The following is a 16386-nucleotide window of genomic DNA, read 5'->3' on the forward strand; positions in this document are numbered from 1 at the left end:
GACATCCGTCCTGTCATTACACACTTATTCACATCTCTTTTTTTAAATTTTATTTTGTATTTTTATCACAAGGCTGTAATTCTTGATTTTTATTGGGTTTTGATGTATTTTCATTTGTTTCTGTAAATGTGTGTTGAGAGGGGGAGATTATCAAGAGAGTGTGTGTGAGAGGGTGTTTGTATGTGTGTCTGTTCTGGACAGGTAATGGAAGTATTAAGGAGGCATTAGGAGGAAGTGGAGCTGCTGGTGTTACTGAGTTGGAGGAAGCAAGCAAAGCTCTCATGTCATTATACCATCAGATCAAAGACATGTGCAATGACTCAGTACAGTAGGATCAAGGTCCTGATATGCAGCTGATTAGGTACAGCCTACCACACCAGCCCAACTCACCTGACCAAGTGTGTTGAGCTGGAACAAAAGCACACCCACTAGCTGTCCAGGAAGAGAGTTAGCCACCTCTGGTGTTGATGAGGTGACGTAGGAAGTGTAGTTGGTGACGTAGGAAGTGTAGTTGGTGACATATTAAGTGTAGTTGGTGATGTATTAAGTGCAGTTGGTGACGTATTAAGTGTAGTTGGTGACGTATTAAGTGTAGTTGGCGACGGTATTAAGTGTAGTTGGCGACGTATTAAGTGTAGTTGGCAACGTATTAAGTGTAGTTGGCAACGTATTAAGTGTAGTTGGCAACGTATTAAGTGTAGTTGGTGACGTATTAAGTGTAGTTGGTGACGTATTAAGTGTAGTTGGTGACGTATTAAGTGTAGTTGGTGACGTAGTAAGTGTTGTTGGTGACGTACGAAGTGTAGTTGGTGACGTATTAAGTGTAGTTGGTGACGTATTAAGTGTAGTTATTGAGGTAGGAAGTGTAGTTATTGAGGTAGGAAGTGTAGTTGGTGACGTAGGAAGTGTAGTTGTGACGTATTAAGTGTAGTTGGTGACGTATTAAGTGTAATTGGTGACGTATTAAGTGTAGTTATTGAGGTAGGAAGTGTAGTTGGCGAAGGTATTAAGTGTAGTTGGTGACGTAGGAAGTGTAGTTGGTGACGTATTAAGTGTAGTTTCTGACGTATTAAGTGTAGTTATTGAGGTAGGAAGTGTAGTTGGTGACGTAGGAAGTGTAGTTGTGACGTATTAAGTGTAGTTGGTGACGTATTAAATGTAGTTTCTGACGTATTAAGTGTAGTTATTGAGGTAGGAAGTGTAGTTGGTGACATAGGACGTGTAGTTGGTGAAAAGGGGACCACATTACGAGAATGTAGCATGGTGTTTTCCAGTGCTCTTTGTCTTTTTCCCATTACTCTTTCCTTAAACATGAAGTATGACAGTTTATTGTGCGTGATGTTCTACCCGAATGTAAAAATCCAAAGTCCCTCCTGGACACGCTGATTAACGTGAGCTTTACAATCGGCATTTCAAAACCACTATTTTCAATATCCTCCAAACAAATGAGACAGGAAAATACAGCAACATTTAATTTGCGTGTCTCATCTGCCTCCGCTGTTGAAGAAAACAAACCCAGGTTAGGTCATGGCAAATCAAACCCAGGTCATGGCAAATCAAACCCATGTCATGGCAAATCAAACCCAGGTCATGGCAAATCAAACCCAGGTCATGGCAAATCAAACACAGGTCATGGCAAATCAAACCCAGGTCATGGCAAATCAAACCCAGGTCATGGCAAATCAAACCCAGATCATGGCAAATCAAACCCAGGTCATGGCAAATCAAACCCAGGTCATGGCAAATCAAACTCAGGTCATGGCAAATCAAACCCAGGTCATGGCAAATCAAACCCAGGTCATGGCAAATGCCACAAAAAATCTGTGTTCTTTATTACGGTTATTTTTCTGGTCGAGTTTTCTGCTTTGGGGGAGGCAAATCTTTTGCTAACAATGTAACCGAGCATCTTTAATAACCGGGGGAGCTCACCGTGGGAGAGAAGTGGCGGGGTAAGAGAGAGAGAAGACAGAAGGAGAAAGGATTACTTCAGCCCCGTGCGCTCGCTCCCGGCTAGTGCATTAGCCTAAGCGGCCGTCTCATGGAGTGTATTCATGTAGAATAACGCTGTTGTTGACTCGTGGGCCGCTTTTCCAGCGGTGTGGTGCCTACGGATGCAAGCAAGGGAGAAGGGAGAGAGGGCGGCTGTAGCCTGGGGAAGGGCTGATTAAAGGAGGGCCTGGATCAGACACTTCCTGAGGGATAGGAGGCCTGGGGGGAGAGAGAGTCTTTCAGTCCATTTCTGGGGGAAGAAGAGGAATGAAGGGAGGGACGAGGGATGAGATGTTTGGAGGAAAGCAGAAAGGAATGGAGGAATGGATGGGTGGATGGAGAGAGAGAGCAATAAATAAAGACACTGGTAAGGTGAAAGAGATGGACGAAGGCAGAGAGTGGGGTAAAATATTTTGGGGTATGGATGGATGAAAAAATGACCTATGAATGCACCTATGATTATAAATGATGCAGTCCTTATGTAGACTCCATAAACAATAATAAGGTAACTGTTTGTTGTTGTTGTTTTCCCCCAGGTGTCATCCTTAAAGAATCGCCTGAAGAAGGTTTCCACGACGACGGGAGATGGCGTGGCCCGAGCTTTCCTCAAGACACAGGCCGCTCTCTTCGGCTGCTACAGGAACGCGCTGCAGATCCAACCGGTGAGACAGACTGAGGGAGAACGAAAGAGGGAAGAGGGGAAGGAGGGAGGGAAGGTTTACAGTTAGTAGTGAGCAAGAGAATGCGAGAGAGACACACACAGACACGGAGCGAGCTGTCTTTCTTTCCTGGCAGCTCCTCTATATCACCATGGTAATGGTATATGATGACAGTGTGTTTGAATGGGAACAGCCAGCCAGCGCTCGGTCTACTCTGTACCTGCATCAACACTAGGCACGGTTGTGCCGGACCACTAATTATTCTACTATTCCGCCATATGTCGTCAAAAAAGTCTGATCCTCGCGTCGCCCAACCCAATGCGTCTATTTTAAAATCATCTCTCCCGGACATTTACATATTTTAGACGGGGGCAATATGAATAAAACAAATAGAGGTGTCAATCAAGGACTTCCGTGCGCTAGGACGGCAGGGTGTGTGTCTGTGTCTGTGTGTGTGTCTGCCCACTGTTTGAATAATAGCATTAGTGATGCAGATCCCCGTATCCCCCCAGTGTTTAGAGGGGGGTCTGGAGGACAGAATAGCCCCCCTACGTGGGGTACCGGTCCACCCACCAGGGGAGACAGAAAGGGGACACACGTCCTAACAATGGCCCAGCTGGTGCCCCTGCACTACATATGGGGGAGCCAGCGCCTTCCTTCCACCTCCAAGCTGTCACTACGCTGTGGCTAACCCTATAAACCCTCAACTCTAACCCCTAAACCCCTAACCTGTACTCTGGCTGAACCAAGGCCTCTTCTGCCTAGGAGACACTGGGGAGTTTTTATTGTGTATGTTTTGGCCCATTCGGTGTCCGACATTTCTTGTGACCCACCATGTAGATGGTGTATTTCTAGTCAGGACCCAAAATCAATCCAATAAATGACCCGGGCCACCCACCGTCACCCACTGTCACGGATATCCTGCTCTCATCGTTATCATGAAGCTGGTCAGAAAGGGATATAGCCCTGATATTGCTGAAGCTTTTTTTATATCTTTTTTTATTCTCGATTCTTTCTTGCTTTCTTACAGTGTTATAACGATGTGCAAATAGTACAAAAGTACAAAAGGGAAAATAAATAAACATAAATAGTGGAGTTTGTTCTTCACTGGTTGTCCTTTTCATGTGGCAACAGGTCACAAATCCTGCTGCTGTGATTGCACACTCACTCTCTCTCTCTTTCTCTCCCTGCACCTCTTCTCTCTCTCCCTCTCGTTATCTATCTCTACCCCCCCACCCCTCTCTCTCTCTCTCTCTCTCTCTCTCTCTCTGTCTCATGCTCGGCGCTAGTTGTCATTAAGTCTGAACTGCAGAACCAATTAGTTTGATCCAGAGGGGATGTGATATGCAGCAGCAGTATGGACAGTGGGGATAGGAAGGGACGTGTGTGTGTGTGTGCGTGCTCTCTTATTTGGCAATGGACCTCTTAGCTATGCTTGGATACACATCATCAAGACAGGACAAGATACTGTACAAAAACACCCGACAGACACTCAACCATACAGAGGCAAACTCACTCACTCACTCACTCACTCACTCACTCACTCACACACACACACACACACACACACACACACACACACACACACACACACACACACACACACACACACACACTAGACAAGCAGAGCAGCCCAGAGAAACAAACACGTTCTCACTAAGCAGTTGAGTCTTGTATGAGTTGTTGTGTGGTGTGTGTTGACCCACTTATTGCTTTCACTGTGAGTTTACTCTGAGTGTACAAAACATTATGAACACCTTCCTAATAATGACGCTGTTGCCCATAGAACAGCGTTAATTCATCAGGGCATGGACTCTACAAGGTGTCGAAGCATTCCACAGGGATGCTGGCCCATGTTGACTCCAATGCTTCCCACAGTTGTGTCAAGTTGGCTGGATGTCCTTTGGGTGGTGGACCATTCTTGATACACAGGAAACTGTTGAGCGTGAAAAACCCAGCAGTGTTGCAGTTCTTGACACACTCAAACCAGTGCACCTGGCACCTACTACCATACCATGTTCAAAGGCACTTAAATATTTTGTCTGGAGACTGGCTAGGCCACTTTTGTCTTGCACATACACAATCCATGTCTCAATTGTCTCAAGGCTTAAAAGTCCTTCTTTAACCCGTCTCCTCCTCCTTCATCTACACTGACTGAAGTGGATTTAACACGTGACATCAATAAGGGTTCATAGCTTCACCTGGATTCACCTGGTCAGTCTGTCATGGAAAGAGCAGGTGTTCCTAATGTTTTGTATAGTCAGTGTATTTGTGAAATTTACAACATGTTCCAAACTGACGTTTCATACCGCTGGTTGACAAATCACTATTAATACATGTTTAAGTGGTCTCTAACAGCGACAAACACACACACACACATACACGTACGTACGTACACTCAGATTCAGTCAGTGATCTTACAGCCACACAGTAACATACGCATACATTTTGTACAGATGTAGGATCTTAATTTGAGCCAGTTTGCTACAGCAGGAAAATAACACATGTTGACTATAATTAATGGACATTGTAGTAGGGGTTGATACACTACCTGACCTAAAGTATGTGGACACTGGCTCGTCGAACATCTCATTCCAAAATCATGGGCATTAATATGGAGTTGGTCCCCCCTTTGCTGCTACAACAGCCTCCACTCTTCTGGGAAGGCTTTCCACTAGATGTTGGAACATTGCTGCGGGAACTTCCTTCCATTCAGCCTCTAGAGCGTTAGTCAAGTCGGGCACTGATGTAGGGTGATTAGGTCTGGCTCGCAGTCGGTGTTCCAATTCATCCCAAAGGTGTTTGATGGGGTTGAGGTCAGGTTTCTGTGCTGGCCAGTCAAGTTCTTCCATAAAGATCTTGACAAACCATTTCTGTATGGACCTCCCTTTGTGCAAGGGGGCATTGTCATGCTGAAACAGGAAACTTTTGTCACAAACTGCTGCCACAAGTTGTAAGCACAGAATTGTCCAGAATGTCATTGTATGCTGTAGCGTTAAGATTTCCCTTCACTGGAACTAAGGGGCGTAGCCCGAACCATGAAAAAGAGGCCCAGAAACTTTACAGTTGGTGCATACATTGGGGCAGGTAGTGTTCTCCTGGTCGTCCGCCATACCCAGATTCGTCAGTCGGACTGCCAGATGGTGAAGCGTGATTCATCACTCTAGAGAACATGTTTCCACTGCTCCAGAGTCCAATGGCGGCAAGCTTTACACCACTCCAGCCGGCACTTGGCATTGCACATGGTGATCTTGGCTTATGTGCGGCTGCTCAGCCATGGAAGTCACTGAGCTCTTCAATAATGCCATTCTACTGCCAATGTTTGTCTATGGAGATTGCATGACTGTGTGCTTGATTTTATATACAGTGGAGCAAAAAAGTATTTAATCAGCCACCAATTGTGCAAGTTCTCCCACTTAAAAAGATGAGAGAGGCCTGTAATTCATCATAGGTACAGACAAAATGAGAAGAAAAAAAATCCAGAAATTCACATTGTAGGATTTTTAATGAATTTATTAGCAAATTATGGTGGAAAATAAGTATTTGGTCAATAACAAAAGTTTATCACAATACTTTGTTATATACCCTTTGTTGGCAATGACAGAGGTCAAACGTTTTCTGTAAGTCTTCACAAGGTTTTCACACACTGTTGCTGGTATTTTGGCCCATTCCTCCATGCAGATCTCCTCTAGAGAAGTGATGTTTTGGGGCTGTTGCTGGGCAACACGGACTTTCAATTCCCTCCAAATATTTTCTATGGGGTTGAGATCTGGAGACTGGCTAGGCCACTCCAGGATCTTGAAATGCTTCTTACGAAGCCACTCCTTCGTTGCCCGGGCGGTGTGTTTGGGATCATTGTCATGCTGAAAGACCCAGCCACGTTTCATCTTCAATGCCCTTGCTGATGGAAGGAGGTTTTCCCTCAAAATCTCACGATACATGGCCCCATTCATTCAATCCTTTACACGGATCAGTCGTTCTGGTCCCTTTGCAGAAAAACAGCCCCAAAGCATGATGTTTCCACTCCCATGCTTCACAGTAGGTATGGTGTTCTTTGGACGCAACTCAGCATTCTTTGTCCTCCAAACACGACGAGTTGAGTTTTTACCAAAAAGTTACATTTTGGATTCATCTGACCATATGACATTCTCCCAATCTTCTTCTGGATCATCCAAATGCTCTCTAGCAAACTTCAGACGGGCCTGAACATGTACTGGCTTCAGCAGGGGGACACGTCTGGCACTGGAGGATTTGAGTCCCTGGCGGCGTAGTGTGTTACTGATGGTAGGCTTTGTTACTTTGGTCCCAGCTCTCTGCAGGTCATTCACTAGGTCCCCCCGTGTGGTTCTGGGATTTTTGCTCACCGTGATAATTTTGACCCCACGGGGTGAGATCTTGCGTGGAGCCCCAGATCGAGGGAGATTATCAGTGGTCATGTATGTCTTCCATTTCCTAATAATTGCTCCCACAGTTGATTTCTTCAAACCAAGCTGCTTACCTATTGCAGATTCAGTCTTCCCAGCCTGGTGCAGGTCTACAATTTTGTTTCTGGTGTCCTTTGACAGCTCTTTGGTCTTGGCCATAGTGGAGTTTGTAGTGTGACTGTTTGAGGTTGTGGACAGGTGTCTTTTATACTGATAACAAGTTCAAACAGGTGCCATTAATACAGGTAATGAGTGGAGGACAGAGGAGCCTCTTAAAGAAGAATTTACAGGTCTGTTAGAGCCAGAAATCTTGCTTGTTTGTAGGTGACCAAATACTTATTTTCCACCATAATTTGCAAATAAATTCATTTTTTCTCATTTTGTCTGTCATAGTTGAAGTGTACCTATGATGAAAATTACAGGCCTCTCTCATCTTTTTAAGTGGGAGAACTTGCACAATTGGTGACTTACTAAATACTTATTTGCCCCACTGTACCTGTCAGCAACGGGTGTGGCTGGAATATCCAAATCCACTCATTTGAAGGGGTGTCCACATACTTTTGTATATATAGTGTACATTTTTCGTTTGGGAAAATTAAGTCTGAAATTTGATAGTGCTAATGAGGGGCGTTATCACTGGCGTGTGTCCTTCTCCTCCTCCAGTCTGTCCGGGGGTCCAGACCTCTCATCTCTACAGTAATGATATGATCTCCACAGAACCATTAGAGGACGGCAGGCAACCCTTCTAACGTGCTAATGTCCTGCTGGCCAGGTGGTCTCTCACACACGCATTCACGCACTCACACAAATGCACACTGCTCGCACAAACACAAACACACAGTTAATATGGACAAAATGGTTGCGCGCAGGTTACACCCTCATTTGAATAATATGGGCAGGTTAAGGATCCAGCTTTTCCCTGGGCTGAAACGTGTGTGTGTGTGTGTGTGTGTGTGTGTGTGTGTGTGTGTGTGTGTGTGTGTGTGTGTGTGTGTGTGTGTGTGTGTGTGTGTGTGTGTGTGTGTGTGTGTGTGTCACCTAATGCTCAGTAACAGTGGCAGGTGTCGTCTAAGCATGTTTGGGGAATATGCTCCTCTCAGGCCCTGGTAAACGCTCCCCTCACAGGAGACAAGTCATGCTCTCCTCTGGCTCTAGTTTACAGTTCAGCCTCCTTGACATGAGACTTAGTTAAGGATGACTGAATGTCTGTGTGTGTGAGCAGGCAGGTCACCCATGAAAGAAGTCCGTATTCTACGTCCATCCATATCTGAGGATGTTCTGGAGATTATGTGGAAACTGGCCACTAGGGGCAACAGTGAGCACTGTTACCTTCAAGTAGTTTTCGGTTTTGCTAGGGCATTGGGGACGGGGATGGTGGATAAGCGTAAGCATCTGCCTCTGATTCCAAAGGTTGCCAGTTCAAATCCAGTGATAGAAAGTTTTTATTTAAGCCTCTCCCAGTCCTTAACCCTTACCTTACCATGCTGAGTCAATGTCTAAACTAACCTGTACCTTACCATGCTGAGTCAATGTCTAAACTAACCCGTACCTTACCATGCTGAGTCAATGTCTAAACTAACCCTTACCATGCTGAGTTAATGTCTAAACTAACCCGTACCTTACCATGCTGAGTCAATGTCTAAACTAACCCTTACCATGCTGAGTTAATGTCTAAACTAACCCGTACCTTACCATGCTGAGTTAATGTCTAAACTAACCCTTACCTTACCATGCTGAGTTAATGTCTAAACTAACCCTTACCATGCTGAGTTAATGTCTAAACTAACCCGTACCTTACCATGCTGAGTTAATGTCTAAACTAACCCTTACCTTACCATGCTGAGTTAATGTCTAAACTAACCCTTACCATGCTGAGTCAATGTCTAAACTAACCCTTACCATGCTGAGTTAATGTCTAAACTAACCCTTACCATGCTGAGTTAATGTCTAAACTAACCCTTACCTTACCATGCTGAGTCAATGTCTAAACTAACCCTTACCATGCTGAGTTAATGTCTAAACTAACCCTTACCTTACCATGCTGAGTTAATGTCTAAACTAACCCTTACCATGCTGAGTTAATGTCTAAACTAACCCTTACCATACCATGCTGAGTTAATGTCTAAACTAACCCTTACCATGCTGAGTTAATGTCTAAACTAACCCTTACCATGCTGAGTTAATGTCTAAACTAACCCTTACCATACCATGCTGAGTTAATGTCTAAACTTAATCTTAAATTTGGCGTTTGGAACAGCTTTGAAATTTTACATTTGAGAAACATGGATGAACTGGTCTAATGGTCTAATTCTGACATGAGACTGTGAGAGCTGGTAGGTATGAGAGCAGTGCTGTGTGTGTGTGTGTGTGTGTGTGTGTGTGTGTGTGTGTGTGTGTGTGTGTGTGTGTGTGTGTGTGTGTGTGTGTGTGTGTGTGTGTGTGTGTGTGTGTGTGTGTGTGTGTGTGTGTGTGTGTGTGTGTGTGTGTGGATCGTGTGATGCGATCGGACAGTGCTAATCTGCTATCAGCCCCCCACACTGACAGCTAATTAACAGGATGAGCCTCGGACTGCTGATGGAGAGAGAGAGACATAGGTAAGTAGAGAGAGAGGAAGACAATGGTAGAAGGAGAAAGAGGGGTAGAGGTGGCTCATTAACATGCACAGTATACTGTACTCCTTGCAACGTACAGTGAGGGAAAAAAGTATTTGATCCCCTGCTGATTTTGTACGTTTGCCCACTGACAAAGAAATGATCAGTCTATAATTTTAATGGTAGGTTTATTTAAACAGTGAGAGACAGAATAACAACAACAAAATCCAGAAAAAACGCATGTCAAAAATTTTATAAATTGATTTGCATTTCAATGAGGGAAATAATCTTCTCCAAGTCATTAAGGTTTCGAGACTGACGTTTGGCAACTCGAACCTTCAGCTCCCTCCACAGATTGTCTATGGGATTAAGGTCTGGAGACTGGCTAGGCCACTTCAGGACCTTAATGTGCTTCTTCTTGAGCCACTCCTTTGTTGCCTTGGTCGTGTGTTTTGGGTCATTGTCATGCTGGAATACCCATCCACAACCCCTTTTCAATGCCCTGGCTGAGGAGGTTCTCATCCAAGATTTGACGGTACATGGCCCTGTCCATCATCCCTTTGATGTGGTGAAGTTGTCCTGTCCCCTTAGCAGAAAAACATCCCCAAAGCATAATGTTTCCACCTCCATGTTTGACGGTGGGGAAGGTGTTCTTTGGGTCATAGGCAGCATTCCTCCTCCTCTAAAGACGTCGAGTTGAGTTGATGCCAAAGAGCTCCATTTTGGTCTCATCTGACCACAACACTTTCACCCAGTGGTCCTCTGAATCAATCAGATGTTCATTGGCAAACTTCAGACGGGCATGTATATGTGTTTTCTTGAGCAGGGGGACCTCGCGGGCGCTGCAGGATTTCAGTCCTTCACAGCGTAGTGTGTTACCAATTGTTTTCTTGGTGACTATGGTCCCAGCTGCCTTGAGATCATTGACAAGATCCTCCCGTGTAGTTCTGGGCTGATTCCTCACCGTTCTCATGATCATTGCAACTCCACGAGGTGAGATCTTGCATGGAGCCCCAGGTCGAGGGAGATTGACAGTTCTTTAGTGTTTCTTCCATTTGCGAATAATCGCACCAACTGTTGTCACCTTCTCACCAAGCTGCTTGGCGATGGTCTTGTAGCCCATTCCAGCCTTGTGTATGTCTACAATCTTGTCCCTGACATCCTTGGAGAGCTCTTTGGTCTTGGCCATGGTGGAGAGTTTGGAATCTGATTGATTGATTCCCTTTAAGAGTGTGCTCCTAATCTCAGCTCGTTATCTGTATAAAAGACACCTGGGAGCCAGAAATCTTTCTGATTGAGAGGGGGTCAAATACTTATTTCCCTCATTAAAATGCAAATCAATTTATAACATTTTTGACATGCGTTTTTCTGGATTTTTGTTGTTGTTATTCTGTCTCTCACTGTTTAAATAAACCTACCATTAAAATGATAGACTGATCATTTCTTTGTCAGTGGGCAAATGTACAAAATCAGCAGGGGATCCCTCACTGTACGTATACAGCACAGTTTTACTTAAGCAATAAGGCATGAGAACCCAGGGATTAAAGTGTGAAAAACACCCGACTAAGTAAGGGTTATTCTTAGGCCCGACCCAGAGCGAAGGGAAACAGCCCTTAGGAGGGAGTTGTATACAATAATTATTCGGTTTGAGTGCCTTGTACTTTTATAAAACTGTTGTCAACATATTTTTTTTTAAAGATTAACAACATCTTTTTCATTAAAAATGTTATTTTATTGAGTAAATATGTTTTATTTCATCCTTCCACCAGATGATATAGTCTGGGGAAAAGCCAGTTGTTAGTTCTGAGATTCAGAAGTTGCTAGTCAGACAGGCTGGATGCTCATTCTATTCATTCTATAGGAAATGGTTGGTATGCTAAGCAAGTCATTGGCATGTAGCTATGCAGGCTAGCTACTTCTCTGCTAGCTAGCCAACTAAGACTAACACACAATCACTTCAAGCAGACGAAATTACAGAAAACTATGTGCATTTTTGTTTGTTTTACCTTTGTTTCTATTGCCAATGATTTGTGTGTATCCATTATAATGATCCTGATAAATGAATTCGCCTGGCTTAGAGAAGCGGTCAGTCTCTTCGCAACATGTTCATATGGCACAACGGGGACAAATCCCCAATGTTGCAAACCTAATTCTAAGCTAGGCTACATGCATGGGGAGATAATGTCTTGACCCTTTTTTTCCAGGGGAGATTAAGTTTATGAATGGCCTGGCTGGACTTTGACAATTTAAAAGGAACTGTTAACAGGCGTTACACAGGAATTGTGATAATAATAACTCCTTGCTATCAACCAATCAGCATCCAGGATCCAAACAAATAATTTTAGAAACGTGTTTAAAGGAGCTACATGTAATATTTTCACATTGTATTTCACCAAATAAAGAAGTCTTAACTGGATGTTGGAAAGTGGTTGTAAAGATGGGCTAGGGTTAGTGGTAATGTTCAGTATCTGCCGTTGGTGGGTTGAGTGGCATCTCCCTTGGTGTCTTTCTCCTATTTCGCTCTTTCCTCCACCATTCTCTCTGTATGTTATCTTATTCTCCCTGCCCTCAATTTCTCCTCTTCTCTACCTCTCCTCCTTCTCTTACGTACACATTCCAGAGGAGAGCAGCTTTCGTCGAGGAAAGTTGGAGGGAAAATGTAATCCGTGCAAACAAACTGTAATACACACCTAAGACACACACATACAAACACACACACACACACACACACACACACACACACACACACACACACACACACACACACACACACACACACACACACACACACAATATGTTGGACACAGGGAACGTTACACTAATATAGTATGTCTAGTTCCACTCCTGCTGTTTCGTGTCTTACGCAGCAGTGCCATCTAGTGGTCAAAATAGGTTTTCATACTCTACCTCCAAAAAAAGGAAACTATTTAACTATTAAATACTATTACATTTTATTTAACCTTTATTTAACTAGGCAATTCAGTTAAGAACAAATTCTTATTTACAATGACGGCCAAACCCGGACGACGCTGGGTCAATTGTGCGCCACCCTATGGGACTCCCAATCATGGCTAGATGTGATACAGCCTGGATTAGAGCGCTGCGCCACTCGGGAGGCTATCTTTATTTAATTTACTGTAGTTTTGTTTTCTATTCAGCCTATTTGATTAAATGTTGTTCTTTAAACTTGTAAAAACGAATATAAAAAACAAAGATCACTTCATAGTCGTGGATTGGAAGAGAAACTCAATGTTGATATGTCAAACACGCATTAGTAACGGCCATTGTAAAAACACATTGAATGCCAAACCAGATCCAAGATGTCCCTGGATATACTTCCTGCTGATTGGTCCATGTTTTTGTGTACCTTCAGGGAGAGCCAATAACGTTCAGCGAGGAGGTCTTTGTGACCCACCGCTCCAGTGCCATGAGACAGTTCCTGCAGAACGCCATCCAGCTGCAGCTCTTCAAACAGGTACACACACACACACACACACACACACACACACACTCACAATAATAGGCACACACACACACACACTCACAATAATAGGCACACACACACACGCACTCACAATAATAGGCACACACACACACACACGCACTCACAATAATAGGCACACACACAATAATAGGCACACACACACCCCATTTCTCATTGGAATAAACCTTTCTCCATCTCTGTAGTTCATCGATGGCCGCTTGGACCTGCTGAACGCTGGTGAGGGCTTCAGTGATGTTTTCGAGGATGAGATCAACATGGGAGAGTATGCAGGTGTGAATACAATCATATAAAAAAAAATGACTCGTTTTTTTTTTTTTTTACTCGGTTTCAAAGCACTTGACTTGATCTTTGGTTGGGGACCGGCAGACATTTTATGCACCTCCAAGGTCACCATAAACCAGTAGGCACGAAACAGAAGTCAACGTTTTGAAACTGAAGTAGACAACTCCCTGTCCAATAACAATGCTCATTGATGTTCTCTGTTTAAAAATTCATTAAAACAATTCAAGAATACTGCTATTCTTGGGTTAGGGACATTGAGACGTCCACTGCTATAGACCTTAGTATTGGGACATGGGTTAGGGACATTGACTCCTCCACTGCTATAGACGTTAGTAATGGGACATGGGTTAGGGACATTGACTCCTCCACTGCTATAGACCTTAGTATTGGGACATGGGTTAGGGACATTGACTCCTCCACTGCTATAGACGTTAGTAATGGGACATGGGTTAGGGACATTGACTCCTCCACTGCTATAGACGTTAGTAATGGGACATGGGTTAGAGACATTGACTCCTCCGCTGCTATAGACGTTAGTAATGGGACATGGGTTAGAGACATTGACTCCTCCACCGCTATAGTAATGGGACATGGGTTAGGGCAGTGGAGAAGTCAGTGGTCCTAACTCATGTCCCATTACTAATTTGTATAGCAGTGGAGAAGTCAGTGGTCCTAACTCATGTCCCATTACTAATCTGCATAGCAGTGGAGAAGTCAGTGGTCCTAACTCATGTCCCATTACTAATCTGTATAGCAGGGGTTCCCAAATGTTTTGCTTTGCGACCCACCAATTAAGGTGTCTGTTGAGTCGTAACCCACCTTAAGGGTTGAGCAGTGAAAAAGCAGTCCCGACCCACAGTTTGGGAACCACTGCTCTATAGAATATAGAATGGTCCACTGTGTTAAGACGTTGACCTTTCACCCTTGTGACCTCTCCTCTGTGTTAACTCCAAAGGCAGCGACAAAAACTACCACCAGTGGCTATTCACAGTAAAGGTAGGTCCTACATTTCAACCCATAAAAGTGCCCATATTTAACACAGTCACATGAGTAAATAAACTGTTGATTTCTCACATGCTGAGGGAGAAAGTTTAGGGAGTTTTTTTTATGGTAGAAAACAATGGCAACATTTCTATGACTGTTGCCATGTAATTGTTAGCTGTGCCGCTAACAATGGCTTTGTCTTCAACAGAAAGGGGGCGGTGCTATCTTTAACACAGTGAGGACCAAGGCTAACCCGGCCATGAAAACTGTCTATAAGTTTGTAAGTGTCCCTCTATCATGACAATTACACCATGACACTCACAAAATATTTCACTGTTAACTCTCGCCATATTGCTGCCACTTTAAAGGGGCCATCTGCAGTTCAAACAATAACAAATTGGTTTTGGTAATCAGCTTAGGGATGTGGCTGGAGAAATGTAACCACTCTCAAATTAATAGACAGCTCTGGATGCATGGACTGACCATCCATGATATTCAAATGATAGTTTTAACCATGTTTTGAAGCTATATAGTGTTTGTTTACAATTACATTGTTTACAAACAATGGCGTAAAACAAGCTTATATTTTGGGATCTGATGGAGTACAAGCGTTGAACTAAGCTCATGAGGCATCTTTAAGTTATTTTCTTCAAGAATCAATGGTTATATACACTCACCAGCTAGTTTATTAGGTACACCCATCTAGTACTGGGTCGTTCCCCCCTTTGCCTCCAGAACAGCCTGAATTCTTCGGGGCGTGCATTCTCCAAGGTGTCGGAAACGTTCGTTGCTCAATTGGTATCAAGGGACCTAACGTGTGCCAGGAAAACATTCCCCACACCGGTACACCACCTCCACCCGCCTGTACCATTGACACCAGGCAGGAGGGGTCTATGGCGTCATGCTGCTTATGCCAAATCCTGACTTTGACATCAGCATGATGCAATAGAATTCGTCAGATCAGGCAATGTTTTTCCACTCCTCAATTGTTTACTGTTGGTGAATGCGTGCCCACTGGAGCTGCTTCTTCTTGTTTTTAGCTGATCAGAGTGGAACCCGGTGTGGTCGTCTGCCGCAAAAGCCCATCCGTGACAAGGACACCACTGTTATTTATTTGTTTGTGGCCCGCCTGTTAGCTTGCACAATTCTTGCCATTTCCCTTCAATGTCTCTCATCAACGAGCTGTTTTCGCCCACAGGACTGCTGCTGACTGGATGTTTTTTGTTTTTCGCACCATTGTAGGTAAACCATAGACACTGTCGTGCGTGAAAAGCCTAGCAGGGCGGCCATTTCTGAGATACTGGATCCGGCTCGCCTGACACCTACGATCATATCACGCTCAAAGTCGCTTAGGTCACTCGTTTTGCCCATTCTAACGTTCAATCAAACAGTAACTGAACGTCTCTGCCTGTCTTCCTGCTTTATAAAACAAGCCACGGCCACGTGACTCACTGTCTGTAGGAAGGGCGTACCTAATAAACTGTCCAGTGAGTGTATGTACAGCGCATTCAGAAAGTATTCAGACACCTTCCCCTTTTCCGCGTTTACTTGCATTACAGCCTTATTCTAAAATTGATTCAATTATTTCTTGTCCTCATCAATCAACACACAAAGCAAAGCAGGTTTTAAAATTGTTTTGAAAATGTATTAAACATAAAAAACAGATACCTTATCTGACTCGAAATTGAGCTCAGGTGCTTCCTGTTTCTATATTCTACTCATTCTTGAGATGTTTCAACAACTTGATTGGAGTCCACCTGTGGTAAATTAAATTGATTGGACATGATTTGGAAAGGTACACCTGTCTATATAAGGTCCCACGGTTGACAGTACATGTCATAGCAAAAACCAAGCCATGAGGTCAACGGAATTGTCCGATTTTGTCGAGGCACAGATCTGGGGAAGGGTACCAAAACATTTCTGCAGCTTTGAATGTCCCCAAGAACACAGTG

At 43.9% G+C, this 16386-nt stretch overlaps 1 protein-coding gene across 4 annotated transcripts in view; it reads left to right on the forward strand.

Annotated features, from left to right (window-relative positions):
• Window positions 1-16386, forward strand: part of LOC139408363 (DENN/MADD domain containing 1A) — a 160487-nt gene that overhangs the window by 125410 nt on the left and 18691 nt on the right. For all 4 annotated transcript variants that reach the window (XM_071152147.1, XM_071152149.1, XM_071152148.1 and 1 more), the window contains exons 13-17: window positions 2526-2651; window positions 13037-13138; window positions 13351-13438; window positions 14406-14446; window positions 14643-14714. In XM_071152147.1, the coding sequence (XP_071008248.1) occupies window positions 2526-2651; window positions 13037-13138; window positions 13351-13438; window positions 14406-14446; window positions 14643-14714 (429 nt within the window). The remainder of the gene's footprint in view (window positions 1-2525; window positions 2652-13036; window positions 13139-13350; window positions 13439-14405; window positions 14447-14642; window positions 14715-16386) is intronic.

This window comes from Oncorhynchus clarkii, chromosome 5 (genome assembly GCF_045791955.1).
Source record: "Oncorhynchus clarkii lewisi isolate Uvic-CL-2024 chromosome 5, UVic_Ocla_1.0, whole genome shotgun sequence".
Classification (NCBI taxonomy): domain Eukaryota; kingdom Metazoa; phylum Chordata; class Actinopteri; order Salmoniformes; family Salmonidae; genus Oncorhynchus; species Oncorhynchus clarkii.